General features: G+C 54.6%; 1 protein-coding gene across 2 annotated transcripts in view; it reads right to left on the reverse strand.

Annotated features, from left to right (window-relative positions):
• PHF21B (PHD finger protein 21B) overlaps positions 1-18,926 on the reverse strand; it is a 98,984-nt gene that overhangs the window by 22,145 nt on the left and 57,913 nt on the right. For both annotated transcript variants that reach the window (XM_059937138.1, XM_059937139.1), the window contains exons 3-4: positions 3,210-3,302; positions 802-1,152 (exon numbers count right to left, since the gene is read on the reverse strand). In XM_059937138.1, coding sequence (XP_059793121.1) covers positions 802-1,152; positions 3,210-3,302 — 444 coding nt within the window. The remainder of the gene's footprint in view (positions 1-801; positions 1,153-3,209; positions 3,303-18,926) is intronic.

An 18,926-nucleotide genomic window follows, 5' to 3' on the forward strand; every position in this document is an offset into this window, starting at 1 on the left:
GGCTTGGAGAATCCTTGGGGATACTGTCCGTAAGTGGGAGAGCTCAAAAACATACCCAGAAATATACTGAGTGCAGTAACATACGGCTGCAGGAAAGCGGCTGACACTCGGGCTGGGAAGTAGGGGACACGGGCCATAAGCAAGAGAGGGGCAGCCTGGTGGACCCTGAATTGGAAACAGAGGAAAAGAGGCCAAAGAGAGGAAACGGCACCTCCTATGCAGCCCCAAACACCTCACACAATCATCAAGGAGCTCAGAGGGGAACAGAAAGAGGATCTTAGTTTTAGTTTTAAATCTTGGCAACAAATCATAGATATTCCGTTCAGGCAGCCAGGGTCCAAAAAGTCCTTGACTATCTCCCTCCATCGGCAGAGACTCTTCTAGTTGTCCACTTGGCCACACATTTTATTAATTAATTATTCCAACAAGTGAAGTAATTCATCCATTGACCAATCATTCTTTTCCTACTGGTATTAATTCATTCAGCCACACAGTCTTTTGCTCACATATTCATTCCCTTGTACCCCCATTATTCCCACGCCAATTCATTCATTCATCCACACCCTCATTCACACACCATTCATTCTACCACTGACTCATTCATTCATTGTACACGCCCCCCTCCCCCAATTCACGCACTGATTCATTCACTTATTGTTCATTCCCACGCTGTTCATTCAGTCCTCTGTTCACACTCCATCCATTCCTTTGGCCACCGAATCGTTCTGCCATCCGGTCATTCATTCTGCCCGGGCCCCCTTCACCTGGCCCCTCGGGGAGCCTGCCCGCGGGCGCCCTCACCTTGTTGTCGGCACTGATGAGGAGGGGCTGGACTTTGACGCTGTCGCTGACCACGGACACGGCGGTGCTGGGGGCCATGGCGGTGGCATTGCTGGGGGCGGTGGAGATGAGGGCGTAGGCCACCCCGGCGCTGCTCAGAGGAGAGGTGACGGTGGCAGGCTCGGCGAGGGCACGGGGCTGGCTGCCGGGCGTTGGCACATGGCTCACGGTGTTGTTGGCAGTGGGGAGGGCTGGGCTGGGGTTCTTGATACTGACCACGGTGGCCTTCTGGAAGGCTGGGGGCTGCTTGGGTGGCCGGTCCCGGCCCGGGGTGATGGGGAGGCTGTCTGGAATCAGAGTCTTTGGCCTAACCTGGGGAGGGAGGGACAGTGGCACAGTCAGATAGACACACAGACGGGGTGATGACAGCCACGGCAGATGACAGGGGCACAGACACGACCTGGTCAGGGACTCCCACGTTAGAGGTGAGGAGATGGCAGCGGAGAGACCGTGGACCTGCCAAGGCTGCCCGGGTCCTGGGCGCGCACTGACTGGCCCGGGGCTCTGGTCGCGGGTGTGTGCCTGTGTGTGTGTGTGTGTGTGTGTGCGCGCGCGTGCATATATTGGGGCAGAGGGAGAGGTGGCCCTTGGACTTTTACAGTTGAGGGGTGTACGTGGGAGTGAAAACTCCTAGGAAAACAGCACTGACCTTGAGCAGAAGCCTTTCCTTGGAGCCCCAGTCCTGACCCTCCCTTGCTCAAAAGCCTTCCATAGCTCCCCATGGCCATCAAGTCACTGACAGGCAAAGCTCAACTCCATTACTCAATATCCAAGGCCCCCAGAAGGCCCCTGTTGACGTCTCCAGTGCTATGCCTGCTCCCACGTCCCCTCCCAGCGCCGCCAGGCCTGCGGTTCCGGTCTCCCCACCGCCACCTGCCTCCTCTTCTCACCCCCGTGTCCTCACACTCCAGGATCCTTCTGGGGTGCTCGCCCCCTGAGGCCTGCCTCCACCTTGGACTACCAAGACGTCCTACCCTCGGAGCCCTGCTTCTAGCACCATCTCCTCCAGGAAGCCCTCCCTGACCCCCAGGCAGGCTATGAGCCTCCTCAAGGGTCCCACAGCCCCCGTGAATCCTTCTGACTCAGGCCGATCACTCTGGGTTCAAATCGTCTGATTCCTTGTCTGTCCCCCTCCTGGAATCTGAGCCTCTTGGGGACAGGATCCTGTCTAATTCAGCACAGGTGGGCCTTCAGCGAGGCTGCCTCAAGGACAAGAGGGCCCAGGGCAGCTGCCCCTCACTGTCCTCGAGCTGGGGGCATCTGCCCAGGCCTGCAGCCCCAGGACAAGCAGGAGCCGTTGTCGCCTGTGCAGCTGGCAGCCCCTCGCAGCTCAGCAGCAGGTACCCCGCAAAGCTGTGTACTGGGCGGTAGCCAGCAGGCTTCTGCTTCAGACCAGGCCCGGCTACAAAGGCTTTGCGCCCCGATTCAGTCCTCACGGCCGCCAGGGAGGTACTGGCACCACCCTCTCTGCAGACGAGGAGACGCAGCCCAGATGACTTGCCCAAAGTGCAGAGCCCAATAGGGGACCCCGGCTGGAACCCAGGCCCATGGTCTGGCGTCTGCGCCGTCTCCTGAAATGCACCCTTTTGTCAAGAATTTCTAACACTTTTTTGACTGTGACCCATATTCAAAAATCTCCATTAGGACTTCCTTGGTGGCGCAGTGGTTAAGAATCCGCCTGCTATACAGGGGACACGGGTTCAAGCCCTGGTCTGGGAAGATCCCACATGCTGTGGAGCAACTAAGCCCGTGCACCACAACTACTGAGCCTGTGCTCTGGAGCCCGCAAGCCACAACTACTGAGCCCACGAGCCACAACTACTGAGCCCACGTGCCACAACTACTGAGCCTGCATGCCTAGAGCCCGTGCTCCGCAACAAGAGAAGACACCGCAATGAGAAGTCCGCGCACCGCAACGCAGAGTAGCTCCCGTTCATCACAACTAGAGAAAGCCCGCGCGCAGCAACGAGGACCCAACGCAGCCAAAAATAATAAATAAATAAATAAATTTATTTTAAAAAAAAATCTCCATTACGTCGTGATGCAGTCCAGAAACAAATTGTTTACGAAAAAATGCTTATGATGTGTCTTGGTATTTTCTGCTGTCTTTTAGTCCAGCCTCGTTTATTCCATTAAAAAAAAAAATCCTGGTCATGACCCACTAAATTGATTTCTCAATTCCTCACTGTGTGAAAAACTGGGTCTGGTCCAAACATCGCCTCTGAAGGGCAGGCAGAGGAGGCAGGAGAGGAAAGGGACTCCCACGACGTCGTACCCAGCTCAGGGCTCACCTAAACCTCACTGCTGAGGGGCTGTGGATGGACAGACAGACAGACAGACAGCCCGGGGCCCACCCACAGGCTGCTTACCTGAGGTAGCACTGCCGCTCCTTGCCCGGCCAACCTCTGCAAGGAGCTCACCTGAGGACCCGTGACAGGCACTGCAGTGATGGTTCCCAAAGCCTGGAAGACAGAGGAGGGCGGCACTGAGACAGGACACGGCACCGGGACCCACGCGACCCCACCCAGCCGGCACCCGGCGACTCTCCCCAGCCTGGCGGCGCAGGGGTGCCTTGGAGACAGCGAACTCTGCTCTCCTCTTAATGGTAAGTTTTTTGTTTGTTTGTTTGTTTGTTTTTTTAATAATTACTGTTGTGGGCACTTGCTATATGCTAGGCCCTGTGCTAAGCACCTCGATGTATGTATGTATGTATGTATGTATGTATGTATTTATTTATGGCCGTGTTGGGTCTTCGTTTCTGTGCGAGGGCCTTCTCTAGTTGTGGCAAGCGGGGGCCACTCTTCATCGCGGTGCGCGGGCCTCTCACTATCGCGGCCTCTCTTTGTTGCGGAGCACAGGCTCCAGTCGTGCAGGCTCAGTAGTTGTGGCTCACGGGCCCAGTCGCTCCGCGGCATGTGGGATCTTCCCAGACCAGTGCTCGAACCCGTGTCCCCTGCACTGGCAGGCAGACTCTCAACCACTGCGCCACCAGGGAAGTCCCTTAATGGTAAGCTTTTAAATCACGAAAGTAATATGTATCATGCAAGAAATTTTGGAAACCAGAAAAAGAAAGAGAATGGCATCCCCGGAAAACTATCACTGTCTCACATTAGCTTCCTTTTAAGTACGTTTTCTCTATAGCTGTACAGGGAATTCTGTAACCTGTTTGTTTTTTTTTTTTCATATTGATTCCCTGCAAACATTTTTTGTTATTTTATTTGATCTATGAACATACAAACATGCAAAGTGAAAAGGAGGGAGGAAGGGGCAGAAAGAAAATGAAGGAAGGAGAGAGTTTGAGAGACAGAGAAGAGGGAGAGAGAATAGAGCAGGAAAGACAGAGAAGGGAGGATAAGGAGTTTATTCGATTTATAAAAATTACCTTAAGTTTACAGAGTACACACAGCTCAATTTGCCTATAGTTGTGACCTGAATAATCCTGCCAAATTTCAGGACAGGCTATTTAGTAAACATGATGTATGTCTTGACAAAATAAAGGAGGCTACTAATAAGAACCAGTGAACGTTAATTAAGAAAAAATCATGTTAAACTTGGAGCTTCCTTCCTTCCCAGTTTCCTTGGACTTGTCTTTTCTCATTTCTCCAGAGTGGAATCCACTCTCATTTTACCCAAAGACACAGCACCGCTCACACCAAACAGAATGTGATGTGTAACCTGTTTTTCTACCTGTACTTAAGGACACATGTAAGGTTTCCTGAAGTTGTTACCATCTCCATAAATCACTCCTTTAATGGTTATAGAGTCTTTCATTCAGCAGACATCATGCTATTTCCTCAGCCAATCCCATCCTCCTAGGAATTTGGGTTTTATTCCCATCCTTTTCCAATTAATAAACAGTGGTGCAATATACATCTCGATGGATAAAGCCATTTCCGCATCACAAAGTATTTCTGTAGGACAGAGTCTGAAAACAGGAATCAATGGGTAGGAATTTTATTTATTTATTTAGTTAGTTAGTTAGTTAGTTAGTTAGTTATTAAGTTAGTCTGCGTTGGGTCTTCGCTGCTGCACGCGGGCTTTTTTCTAGTTGCAGTGAGCAGGGGCTTCTCACTGTGGTGGCTTCTCTTGTTGCGGAGCACAGGCTCTAGGCGTGTGGGCTTCAGTAGTTGCAGCATGTGGGCTCAGTAGTTTCAGCTCACAGGCTCTAGGGCGCGCAGGCTTCAGTAGTTGTGGCACTTGGGCTCAGTAGTTGTGGCTCATGGGCTCTAGAGCACCGGCTTAGTAGTTGTGGCACATGGGCTTAGTTGCTCCGCAGCATGTGGGATCTTCCCAGACCAGGGATCAAACCTGTGTCCCTTGCATTGGCAGGCGGATTCTTAACCACTGCACCACCAGGGAAGTCCATCAATGGGTAGAAATTTTAAAAGGTAGGACTATTTTGGGCCCTTGATATATGTCCCCACTGTGCTAACTCAGGAGGGGCCATGACCAGGGCTCACCCCAACACACCCTCAGATCTCAGCCTCCGAGTCGGGGCTCTTTCCAATGCATGATGGGATGGCCACACCTGCAGCAGGGTGGATATTTAGGGTGTGGAGATGGGAGATTACACCCTCCCAGGGACTCCAGGCCCACACAAATACAGAGGATGTGTTTTGGGGTGCCTGTTTGCCTAAGGTCCCTTTTCTAGGAATCAACACTACCTACAGCTGATGAAGGGGAGGTTCCACATGGCCACATTTGTACCCCATGAGCCTGCCTGATGGGGAGAGGCATCTCTCACTCAGGGCCAGCCAAACCACCAGTGACCAGAGAGGTTCTCTCTTGAACTTAGAAGCCAGAATTCTTAACAAAGTGTTAGCAAATCGACCCCAGCAATAATATGAAGGATAATACATCCTGAATAAGTTGAATTTATCCCAGGAATGCAAGGCTGCATCACCATGTGAAAATCAGTCAGAAAAAAATGATATGGTTATCTCAATGTATGCAGAGAAAGCACTGAACAAAATTCAACATCCATTCATGATAAAAAATTTCAGCAAACTAGGAAGAGCAAGTAACTTCCTTAACCTGATAAAAGGCATCTATAAAAAATGAACAGCTACCATCATACTTAATGATGAATGTTTTTCCACTGAGATCAGGAATGAGGCAGGGATGTTCTCTTACCACTCCTGTTGCCATTGGACTAGAAGTCCTAGCCAGCGCAATAAGGCAAGAAAAAGAAATAAAAGGCCTTCCGATTAGGAAGAAGAAATAAAACTGTCTCTGCAGATGGCAGTAGTAACTCTGTAGAAAATCTGACGGAATCTACAAAAAAAGGCTGTTAGAACTAATAATTGAGCTTAGCGAGGTTGTAGGATACAAGTTCAACATACAAAAAGCAACTGTATTTCTATACACTAGCATGAACATTTAGAAATTTAAAAAAAATGTTTACCTGCCATTTGCAACAGCATCAAGAAATGAGGAATACTTAGGGATAAATACGACAATAGCTGTATTAAGAGCTGTACACTGAGAACTTTCAAACACTGATGAGAGAAATTTTAAAAAGACCTGCATAAAGAGAGAGACATACCATAACCATGGATCAGAGGCCAGTATTATTAAGATGTAAATGCTCCCCAAATCGATCTATGGCTTCAATACAGCCTCCATCAAAATTAACCCCGAAAAGGGTAGAAAATGACAAGGTCCTTTTTAAATGCATGTGGAAATGCAAAGGACCCAGAATAGCCAAAACAACTTGAAACAAACAAAAAACATCAAACAAACAAAGTGAAGGACTTATATTTCCCAAATTTAAGACCTATTATAAAGCTACAGTAATCGAGACAGTGTGGTATAGGTGTTAATTTATGCAAATAATAGATCAACGGAACTGAATAGAGTCCAAAAATAGACTCAAACATATATGGTCAATTGATTTTTCAGCAAAGGCTGCAAAGTCCATTAACATAGTGGAGAAAGGACAACAGTTTCACAAATGGTGTTGGAACAAGTAGATACTCATATATTAAAAACAAACAAGACATAACTAATCCATACATCTCACATATTTTTTAAAAACCCAAATGGATCAGAGACCTAAATGTAAAGCCTAAAACCGTAAAATTTCTAGGAGAAAACATAGGAGAAAATCTTTGGGGCTGTGGGTTAGGCACAGTGTCTTGGATACAACACCAAAAGCATAATCCATATAAGGACAAATTAATACACTAGACTTCCAAAAAATTAAAAATTCCTGACGTTGGAAAGACAGTGTTAAAAGAATGAAAAAACAAGCCACAGACTGGGAAAAAAACATGTGCAAATTACCTATCTGATAAAAGACTTGTATCCAGAATGTATAAAACAACTGTCAAAACCCAATAACTGGAAAACAAACAACCCAATTAAAAACTGATTTGAACAGAACACATCACTAAAGAAGATATGCTGATGACAAATAAGCAAACGAAGAGATACTAAACATCATTAGTTAGAGAAATGCGAATTAAGCCACAGTAGGACACCACTATGCACCCATTCAGACGGCTACAATAAAAAAGGCTGACCAAGTCCAGAGCTGGTGAGGGCGTGGAGCAGTGCATGCCCTACTCTTGGGAACATAAAGCAGTGCAATCACACTGGAACAGTTTGGCAGTTTCGCAGAAAGTTAAATATACATTTACTGCTATGGACTGAATGCTGATGTCCGTCCCCCCAGAATTTGTATGTTGAAACGTCAATCCCCAGTGTGATGCTTTTGGAGATGGAGACTTTGCGGGTGATCGGGTCATGAGGGTGGAGTCCTCACGATGGGATTAGTGCCTTCATAAGGACAGACCTAAGAGAGCTTGCTTCCCCTCTCTCTCTGCCACGTGAGGACACGGCAAGGAGTCTGCCATGGTTTAAATGTTTGTGTCCCCCTAAAATTCGCCTGTTGGAATCCTAACTCTCAATGTGATGCTTTTAGAAGGCAGGGCCTTTGGGAGGTGCTTAAGCCAGGAGGGGGGAATCCTGATGAAATGAATGGGATTCGTGCCTACAAAAAAGGCTGCAGAGACTCTTAGCTCCTTCCCCCAGGCAAGAATACACCAAGAAGTCTGCAGCCAGAAAGAGAGCCCTCACCTGACCATGCTGGCACCCTCATCTCCAACTTCCGGCCTCTAGAACTGTAAGCAATAAACTTCTGTTTACAGTAACCACTCAGTCTGTGGTATTTTGTTATAGCAGCCCGAATGGACAAAGACAGCATCCATCTGCAAATCAGGAAGAGGGTTTGCACCGCAAACCAAATCAGCCAGCACCTTGATCTTGGACCTCCCAGCTTCCAGAACTGTGAGAAATAAATGTCTGTTGTTTAAGCCCCCCCCCACCGCCCCCCACCGCCCCAGTGGGTGGTATTTTGTTATAGCAGTCCCAACTAAAACATTCTACCCCTAGGCATTACCCAAGAGAAGTGAAAGCACACGCCCACACAGAGGCTTGTTCCGGAATGTTCACAGCAGCTCTACTTGTGATCGCCCAAACTGGAAACAGCCCAGATGTTCATCAACAGGTCCACAGATGAACAAACTGTGGCAAATCCACCCAATGGAATATGACTCAGAAATAAAAAAGGAATAAGCAATTGATACACACAACGTGGATGAATCTCAAAGTAATTTTGCTGAATGGAGCCAGACCAAAAAAAAGGACTTATTATTGTATGATGCCATTTATATGAAATTCCAGAAAATGCAAACTCATCTAAAGGGATCAGAGGTTGTGTGGAGATGAGGGGATCGGAGGAAGGGATCAAAGACACAGGGAAATTTTTGAGGGTCAAGGGTGTGTTTACTATCTTGATTCCCGTGATGGTTTCACAGGTGTAGACCTATGTCAAACATCTTGCACACTTTAAATACGATAATTTATTGTATATACTATTCCAACAAAGCTGCTAAAAATAAACCCCCTATTTCCCCCCTTATAGCTCTCTGTCCCTGCAATGAGTGTCATCCTTCTCCAAATGACACAGCAGAGGCCCACAACCCACAGAGCTGCTTCTCCTGATTATGATGGGATGGTTCCTCCCTCCTCGGGAATTTTCCACCTGCCCTAAGTGGGCAAAACTCTGAGGTTCACGTCCTTCCAGCCAGCTGCTTGTCTCTCTGCATGAAGCCAAATTATCCACATTTAACTGGAAATTCACTGTGGGTGTTTGTTGGAACAGAGCTTTATATGCAATGCAGAGAGCATCCGAACAGATGCGGTCACTTTAAGAGGAAGCGTCTCAATCCACAGTGCCGTTTTCAGTCCCTCTCCAGCACTGCTAGGTGAGCCCTGCCCAATGCCCATTTTAAAGACTCTGCCCGCCTTCTGCAAAGGGATGGGCATAGAAGGCTGTGCCCTCTCCCTCCCCTGGACCTGCTGTCTCATCGGCATCACAACCCCTGGGCCCCGGCCCAGACCTGGGCAGGTGAGAGGCAGGCACGGAGGGAGCACCATTTGACTCACAAGCTTCCAGACGATTCCATCAACCTGGGGACCACAGGATGAGAAGAAGCTGGTTTGTCCATCCAGCAGGTTCTGTGATGAAAGGCCCACACGGGCACTTCACTCCATCAGTGAGCGGAGCTGTGTGGTCCCCTGGGTGCAGGGGTTCCTGCATGGGTGATGGGCAGCCGGAAGATCCCAGGGCCCCAGGAACACAAGGGCAAATCCATGCCCAACACCTACAGGAGCCAGAGAACAGGCACAAAGCTGCCTTCCCCGGGGACTCCCTTCTGGCTAAGATCCCCAGTCAAGCCCTCCAGACGAGGGGTGTGTGCTGTCTGTGTGTTTTTCCAGTCCGTGTGTCTCTGCACACGGCAAGGCGTGAGGGTTGCTGTGTGTCCGTTTCCGGGTGTGTTTTTGTACCAGCTACTCCATTCTCTGGCATCCACTTGGGCGCCTGTGTCCTGTGTGTTTCCATATGGATTCTCCTCTGGGTACCTCTTTTGCTCTGGTCCGTGTGTCTTGCGGATGCCACCGTCTGTGGTTCTAAGGCTTCATTGCAGGTCGGCGCTCAGTCCTCTCTCCTGACTTGGGACACCGGGGACATGGGTCCACACACCTTAGAAATTCGCAATCAGGGAGGGGGAGGGAGGGGACCACGAGAGGGAGGGGTGGGTGGAGGCCGCTGGGGGGGGCAGAGCCCCGAGGTCGGAGTGGGTACGGGGGAAGATAGGGGGAGCTTTACTTTGACCTCGTTCTCAAATACTCAGTTACCAAGAAAGAAACAGGACCCGCCACGGGGGAAGCACCGAAGGCCTGCGGGATGTTCACAGCACAAAGATCGTTCGCTTGCTGACTCCATGAACTAAAATACTGCCTGACTCCAACCCGACGGCTGGCATTTATACGACTGCCAGGGACTCGGGGTGCCCGATGGCTCGTTAAGGAGCACCTTACCGTGTGTGGGGTGTCCTCTGTGCCGCAGCACCAGGAGGAGCACGGAAGAACGGATGACTCCCTGGGTCAAAGCCCGAAGTCCCAGGCTTTGGGGAGGAGTTTGCTACAAAGAGGCGGCTGAGCAGGGTCCCTCCGCCACCCCGCTTCTGGGAACCGTGGGTTTCTTCCGGGAATGCCAAAGCCCCCTTCCGCCCCCTGTCCATCCTCTGATCGCCACCTATTTGCTTCTCTTCGCTCCAAGGCTTACCCCAGAGCGCGTTTTTCCACATCCTTATAAACCTTTAATTAACAAGCCGAAGAGACATTTTATCTGGCAGGGCCTGACCTTTCTGCTCTGTGTTGGAATTTATCGATACCAGCAGCAACAATCATCTCAGAGGCTATTTCACCAGCACCGGAGAGTTTATAGCCGCAGTTTTGTCAAGAAAAACGAGCTCCTTATGACCGCGGTCACAGCTCTAAGCATTTTAAGGGGGACAAAAAGGGGCATGAAAGTCCAAGATAACTTCACATTTTTCCTCCATCGGTGGAGTCCCTGGGGCAGCCTGGGAAACCCTGGAGAAGCCCGCTCGCGGCCGAGGCAGGTGGGAGGTGCCCAGGAGGCAGGTGTCTGTACACGGGATGGGGACGGACTGGGCTTGGGGCTGGGCTCGGGGTTCTGGCTCTAACACCAGCCACATGTGGCACCCTTGCTCTCCGTGCCCAGTCTCCTCGTCCACGACAGGAAGAGTTCCCGCTGCAGGGGCGGGAGGGGGCTAAAGGGAGCGGGCCCCAAGCATCAGCACAAAGCCTGGCGCACGTCTGGGTGCAGGAAGCGGGTCAGACCTGGCTGTGCCCGGAACTGGGGCGCCGAGCGGGTGCCTGGGAGGGACGTCCACCCTGGTGTCCCGGCAGGGACAGCCTCGGGGTCAGCCTCTCCAGGTGCCAGTCCTGGAGTGGCCCCTCTCTTGTTGGGCCAACCTGGGGAAGGTCCCTCTGCTCGCCAGCTCCTATCTCCCCGTCTCCATCACGGGGTGTACGTGCTCACCTCCCCCGCAATAACCAGAGTAAAGTACACGAACATGAGGAAGTGTGAAGAAGTAAGAACGGGAAACCAGCGTCCCAGGCTTCCTGCTGTGCTCAGTTCAGCAGCTTTCTCCCTCGTCAGGGGACAGACCCCGGAACCAGCCTGCAACCAGGCCTTTCACCGTGTGGCTCAGGAAAGGGAACAGGGTGGTGAGCAGGGCGGGCAGTGCCCGGCCTCACAAAGGCTGCTCTCATCCCAGACCCCGACCCGATGGCTCAGAACTAGCCTTTCTCATCTCTGCTGCCGTGCTGGATGGTGGATCCTGGAGTCCAGCCCAGGTACCGGCCCGAGCAGGAGCTTGGTGAAGTGTCTGATGGATGTCGTCAGACAAGGAGGGCCGGGGGCCCCCAGGGTCCAACTCTGGGACCCTGACAGGAGATGCTCAGGGAACCGCTGAGGGGCAGGGGAGCAGGACTCCTTCAAACCTGCACACACGGTCACCCAGAGCCCCACTCCACGAGGCAAGCCTGCCCCCTGACCCCCTGGGCTTGGCTCCAGTTCCTGCGCCCAGCGAGACCCCAGACCTCACAGAGCCCCCCTCTCAGCGGGACCCTTGGCATGTGTGAATGGGTTTTGAAGTGGCCCCGTCCTGTCTATGTAAACGTGTTTCCAAAGCAGACAGAAAGCCAGTCTTGGGGACCGGCCCGTCTCCAGGACTGGACAGGACAACAGCACGCGGCACCCCGAGCCAGGGTCCACCCTGGCCTTCGTCTGCCACATCTCGGGCACCATCCGTGAGCAGGCCTCCTGCCCGGGCTTTCCAAACGGGCCTGCTAAGCTGAGTCCAAGGGCCTTGCACGCTGGCAGCAGGGAGACTGGCAGTCACAGCCAGCGGCACGAGAAGCGCCAGAGCCACGCGGCCAGCTGTGTCTCCCACGCACCCTGGCCCTGGGACACGCAGCAGGTCGGTGAACTCAGTCCTCTTTCCTGGTTGCAGGAGGAGAGGAGGGCAGGAGTGGGATGGGGGCCACACTGAGCCCTGACCCACCCTCCACGTAGCCTCAGGGCCCCTCCCCCAGGCCACGTGGGCAGGGCACTAGCCATGGACGTTGGGATTAAGCCCCAGAAACTGGCACCACTGCCCTGGGGAGGGAACGGGCTGGTCAGGTGGCCACAGCTCGGTGTCTCTGGTCTTCAGCCCCCTCCCCACCAGGCCGTTGCTGTGGGACATTCAGGAGGGTTGGGTTTCTCCTCGTCTGTATGAAGACCAGTGTCTATGTCAACACAGATATGCAGATATCTCTTGGGGAGAGTTCCCCAAGCCTCACAGCCGGGGAGGCAGAGACGCAGGGCAATACCCCACCTGGATGCCCTTTTCCAGAACTTTCTCCACTCACGGGACTCACAATTCAGGGCTGACCCCTGCTCTAACCAGGCCTGTCCCACCTGGCCTGTCCCTGGACAGACCACGCGTCTCCTCCTGACCCTGAACCCAACCTCCGACCCTGACCAGCTGCATGCCCCGGGGGTGTTCCCCAGCCTCTCCGTCCCTCAGTTTCCACAACTGTCAACCACAGACGACCTCACACCAACCTCTCAGGACGGCTGTCAGCGTGAGCTGCCGCAGTGGGCGGGAGGGCACAAGGCAGACCAAGCTTAGCCCTGGACCAAACGCAGACCACACACAGCCCCTCCAGGAGCTTGGAGCGGGCGTCCATCCCCAAATTGGCAACATTCACACGTTTTCGATTTAACGCTGGTGGCACAGAGGGTTTCCCTGGAGTGTGAGTTTGGGAGGCTGGTGGAGTGGGGGACACTGTACAGACACTGCACGTACAGACACTGAGGGCTTCCACATGCCTTTTCCCCAGCCTGACCCACCAAACCCAAACCACCGACCCTCAGACACGTGCCCCCAGAGGAGACCCAACCCTGCTTCCGGTTGCACCCGGGACACCAGAAGCTATTTTTTTTTTTTTTAAAGATTGATTGATTGATTGATTGATTGCTATGTTGGGTCTTCGTTTCTGTGCTAGGGCTTTCTCTAGTTGCGGCAAGCAGGGGCCACTCTTCATCGCAGTGCGCGGGCCTCTCACTATCGTGGCCTCTCTTGTTGTGGAGCACAGGCTCCAGACGCCCAGGCTCAGCAGTTGTGGCTCACGGGCCTGGTTGCTCCGCAGCATGTGGGATCTTCCCAGACCAGGGCTCGAACCCGTGTCCCCTGCATTAGCAGGCAAATTCTCAACCACTGCGCCACCAGGGAAGCCCACCACCAGAAGCTATTTTAAGAACTTATTTCCGTTCAGCACTGGCAGAGCTGGCCGCACAGAGGGGCTTTCTCATATGATGGCACCAGGGAGGGGTTGCCGTGGCAAGAGCCACCTGGGAATGCAGTGATGGGGGGTAGTGGCCGTGTGAATGCACGTGTGGTCTCGTGCTACCTTCTGGGGGACACTTGGCTCTCACGATCCGGGGGGCCCGGGCTCCTGTCCACATGGGGAGGGGGCCGAGCGCCTTGACCCCGTGAGCACCGACAGTCACCAGAGAGACACATCCTGCCCTCTGAACTCCTGTCCACGTGTCATGACCCAATCACTGGGCAGAAAGGGCCACAGATCACCGCTCAGAGGCTGCGGGATATGGATGGAGGGAAAAGTTTTCTGTTTTAAAATCTCAGAACCCAGAGGAGAGAAACTTCTCAATCGGTGCTCAGTGGACTTGCCAAGGGAGCTCTGCTTTCCCTTCAGAGAAACCAAACGACGTGAAGCGAGTGTCTGGTGGGCACCACGCAGTCTCCCCCTCGGTTTACAGGTGGAGGAACTCAGGCCCAGAGGCTGAAGGCGTTTTCCTGAGGCCACGGGACTCTCGGCTGAAAGCTCAGGCCTCTTCTTGGCTAAGAGCAGGCAGCCGCGAGAAGAGAAGGAACGTGCCGCTGGAGAAAGGCTGGACCCTGCCCTGCCCCGCCCCGAATGGGCCACGCCATGGTGCAGGACACACAGGACACACAGGAAGCCACGATGGCTCCTCGTCCGCTAACCTCGCTCGGAGCCCGGAGCGCCAGCAGACACAGGAAGGAAGGCCGTCAGGAGGTCAGGATGACTGGCCGAGCCATGGATGACTCAGACGTCAAGAGTCCATCCATCCAAGGAGGTGCTGGGCCGGCGGGCGGTGGAAGGGGGGAGCTGAAGAAGGTTGTGCAGGGCCAGCTCCCTCCCACAGGACACTCCCGGTGGCCCTGGACATCAGTCTCCGGCTAAGCCAGGTCCTTCCTGAAGGCCTCCTGGGGAGAGGGTGCAGCCTTCACTCCCGTCTCCCACACCCAGTGCTGCCCGTGTGACCTGGGACTCAGTCTCCCCATCTGAGAAATGGGAGCTCAGCCTTCCCCTCTCATAGGGCTTCTGAAGACCTGGGAGTGATATTCATGGAGCTCCAAGTGGGTCCCAGGGCCCCCTCAAGGTGAGGGCAGCACTAGCCATGGACATTGGGATTAAGCCCCAGAAACTGGCACCACCACCCTGGGGAGGGAACGGGCTGGTCAGGTGGCCACAGCTCGGTGTCTCTGGTCTTCAGCCCCCTCCCCACCAGGCCGTTGCTGTGGGACATTCAGGAGGGTTGGGTTTCTCCTCATTTGTATGAAGACCAGTGTCTATGTCAACACAGAAATGCAGATAAAACTCTAGAAAAACCGACAGGGAAGCTGTCCTAAAGAAATGACATCCACACGATGTGTTTCCTGTCGAGACTGCGTTGAACAAGGTGGGCGAGGCTCCTAAGAGAGCTCACCTGCCACCACAGGGCAGCTAGCGGGGCAGTCTTTGTCCACTGAGGCCCTGGGGCTGGAGAGGGACGTCCCGAGGCCACGCTCTTGACCCAGAGCCTTGAGCCTTTGCCCTCTGCCGAGGCGAAAGGGAAGGTCGTCTGTGCCCCCGGGGCCCACCCCAGGATACGCTTCCTGGTTCCTTCTGGGGAAAGCCATCACTCGAGAGCAGGGAAAGCGGGGACTTCCCTGGTGGTCCAGTGGGGAAGGCTCCGTGCTCCCGATGCAGGGGGCCCAGGTTCCACCCCTGGTCGGGGAACTAGATCCCACATGCTGCAACTAAGACCCGGCGCAGCCTAAATAAATAAACAAATAAATATTAAAGAAAAAAAAAAAGAGCAGGGAAAGCAGCCGTCCAGCTGGTCACCTTCAGCCACCCGCCCCGCCCACTTCCGGAAGCACAGCCCAAATCAGTTCACGGCAAAGGTCTGCATCCTGAGTGGTTAGGGATACGGTCGTCTGCACAGGAGCGACTTGTTGCTGTGTCTAAACAGCAGGGGGTTTCGCGCCATGCCTGGACCGGGCAGGAGCTCGACCAGGGCTTCTGTGTCTCTTCATCGCCCACCAGGAAAGAAAAAGCAGAAGCTGAGTTTTGCTAAAGGAAGCCAGCCAGGCGCTGCCGATTCCCTTCCCATTTACCAGAGCATTTACCTCTGCCACGCCTCCTCCCCACCGAGGGATGTCGAGAAAGGGGGCCGGTGCCCCACGGCCAGCCTCTGGTAGGGCCCGGCTCTCGCCAGAGCCTGAGCCCTTGGCCACCACGTGGCCAAGAACCCCAGACAATTTGCGGGGGGCGGGGTTCCTGGGACGCCCGTGTCCTCAGTCCCTAAATGTCCCTGCAGGCCTGTCCCCTGGTTTCATCCCAGGGGGGCTGCCGGCCCTTCCCTGGCATCCCCTGCTCAGGTGCCCACAAACATCCTCGTGGCGCAAGGTGAACCCTGGGCTGGGACTCTGGGCCGGCGGAGAGGATTCGGGACCCGGAGCTTGGTGGGGAGGAGGGCCGGCGAGCGCGGCCTGGGAGCCGGGAGCCCGTGGGGTGATTAGCAGCCAGCAGAGGGTTTCCGGGCTGGGCAGGGAGAGCTGAGGCCGGGTCACAGCCTGACCCTTAAGGGGCTCAGGCTTCATCACCGGAGCGGTGGTCCCCGAGGAACGAGGCTAACCACCCAGAGACGGACGTTTCTAAAGCACACGTCCCTCTGTCTCCTCATCTGACCTGCGTGGCTGGGCTCCAGCCAGCAGCGTGGACACAGAGCAGGAGCCGCCCGGGATCCTGGCTCCCGGCAGGAGGAGGAGGAGGAGGAGGAGTGCCCTGTGTCCTGAGCGTCCTGTATCCGGGCACAGTGCCCGTGACCTCGATTAACCTCATCCGGGAGGCTTGGTGTCCCACCGTGGGCCCTGGGGTCAGGTCAGGGCAGCTGGGGCCCCGGACGCTCACCGTCAGGTCTGCGGGCCTTCAAGGACGGCAGGGAAGGGGGCGTCCGCTCCTCCAGCCCCTCCACTGGCCGCGAAAGTGTGTGCTGAGCTGACCAGAGAGGGGCCCCTGCTCTCCACACCCCACGAGGCTCCTGCCTCTGTCCGGCTGGGTGAGCAAAGTGGGGCAGTAGCCCCAGACATCCAGGAACCACGCCGGGCGCCCCGGGAGAAGGCGGCCTGCTTCCCGCCCCGCGCCCACTGAGCGCCTGGGCAGCTTCTCGAGCTGCAGCTTTCCTCGTATCTTTATGGAATCACTCTGATGCGGGGCAAAGACAACAACGAAGCTGCAACGTCAGCAAGTACCAGTAAGTATTAATACAACGTAAGCACCACTTTCCCTGTCGTGTGAAACCAGTTTATCATTCACAGATGAAATCCGATTGCCGCCTTTATCACCGTCGGGACCGACTGAGACGTTCCCTGTGCTGCCGGCGCGCTCTGCTGGCCCCAGCTCCTCGCCCCCATGCCTACTCTCCGCCTCCACCGGCCCCGAGCTCGTCCCCATGGGACCTTCAGAGGCCTCTGGGGGTTCACGTGAAAACCCAGGGAAAGGCACGTCTGCCTTTGCTGCCCCGTGTCTCCTCCCAGCCCACGCCCGTGTCCACAGCTGGGACCCAGCACATAGCCGGGTGGGGACCAACCAACCTGCACTTGAATTTCACTCCCCTGTTGGCCTGGGTCACACCAAGCGCCCCTGTCCTCACCTCCAAAGCAAGAGGATCAAGAACCGCTTTCCCAGGACCTCCCTGGTGGTCCAGTGGTTAGGGCACCATGCTCCCAATGCAGGGGGCCCAGGTTCGATCCTTGGTCAGGGAACTAGATCCCGAATGCTGCAACTAAAGATCCCGCATGCCTCAATTAAAGATCCCGCATGCCGCAACTAAGACCTGGAGCAGCCAAATAAATTAATTAATTAAATAAATATTTAAAAAAAAAAAAAAAAAAAAGCCAACCACTTTCCCTGTTCCCAGGACCAGAGGGGTGGGTGGGAGTCACCTGGCACCGAGCCACTGTTATGAGTCATTCAATGGGTCCTCGATTCACAAATGCACATCAGGGACCAGCTGTCACAGTGACAAGGGAGGGGGAGGGAAGGACTCGAGGGGGACAGCACTGGTCCCAGAGAGGGCAGTGGGGTCTCCTGATGAAGTGAAGACCAGCACGCCCAAGCCTGTGGTTCCCCTTCTGGGCGCACCCGGGGCCACCCGTGCCCACGTGCGCAGGGACCACACAGGAGCAGTCTCACGACAGCACTTGCAATGGGCAAGACTGGGAACAGAGCCGTCGGACCATCTGCAGGGGATGGATCAACGGGAATGTTCTCAGGATGGAAAACCTCCCAGCCGCCAGAGTGAATGAACCGCCGTACATGTGTCTCCTGGTGAGCAGGGGCCTTGGATGCCGCACCTGGAGCTCGGGCCGTTCCCCGAGGGTGAGGGGGAGCCAAAGCAGGCTCTTGGCCGGTGTAGGGGGCGAGCGGGGCTGCTGCAACGGAGGCAGGACCCGAGGCCAGGTGTAAAGTGCCAACTGTGACCCAGGGCGGAGCCCTCTGGGGCTGGGGCAGCGGGGGGCTGGGGTGGATTTTCACCTGTTGGGACATGCCAGCCGCCTCCCTGGAGGGGCAAGGGGTCAAAGTGGTCAACAGTGCTGCAGAGGCCGGTTTGGATGTCCCCTCCTGGTGCTGGCCACGGTCGTGAGGCTCCTGCCCATGGGCGCCCACACCCTGGGCATCCTGCTTTCTCCTGGGGTTTGGGGAGTGGTCCCCAGTATATTGCAGCTCCCGGGGGAAGGGAGCTATACCCAGGGGACTCTCGGGAGACCCCAACACTGGGTCTTTAAAACAAGAACCCTCTTCCAAAACCCGCTTCTTCAAGCCCCACGAGGGGAGTCATTTTCCGAGGCTCGGATCCCAGGGTTGCTGCCAACTCCCCACCTCAAAGCAAACCTGTTTACTGAGTGCGCCTGGGGGAACCAGCTGCTGGCACAGGTGGCTCCAGCCAGGCTGGGTCCTGGTGACCCCGACCGAGCGGGGCCAGCGAGGCAGGCTGCCCGGGGTCACTTAACCAGTGCAGAGGTCTTTACAGGGGAGGCTGTTCTTAATCAGAAAGCCCCAGAAAACACAAGTGGCTACTCGGCGCTGACATTTAAAACACCCTTTCAGCAGCCCCCAGTGTGGCAAAGTGGTTTAATTAACTTGAAAGGGTGTAATTTTATGCTATTTAGTAGGAGATACACACTCTAAATGGCATCGTGGACTAAGTATTGGGGGCTGTGATCTTGAGAGTGTGGGAAAAAGACAGCCACAAGCCCCCGGCAACCACAGGTGCGGGGTGGGTGCACGCCGGAAACCTCCCCACAGACGGCAGTCTCTGAAGCCACGCGGGATCTGGGGTGGTGGTGTCC

This window comes from Balaenoptera ricei, chromosome 10, assembly GCF_028023285.1.
Source record: "Balaenoptera ricei isolate mBalRic1 chromosome 10, mBalRic1.hap2, whole genome shotgun sequence".
In the NCBI taxonomy this organism is placed as follows: domain Eukaryota; kingdom Metazoa; phylum Chordata; class Mammalia; order Artiodactyla; family Balaenopteridae; genus Balaenoptera; species Balaenoptera ricei.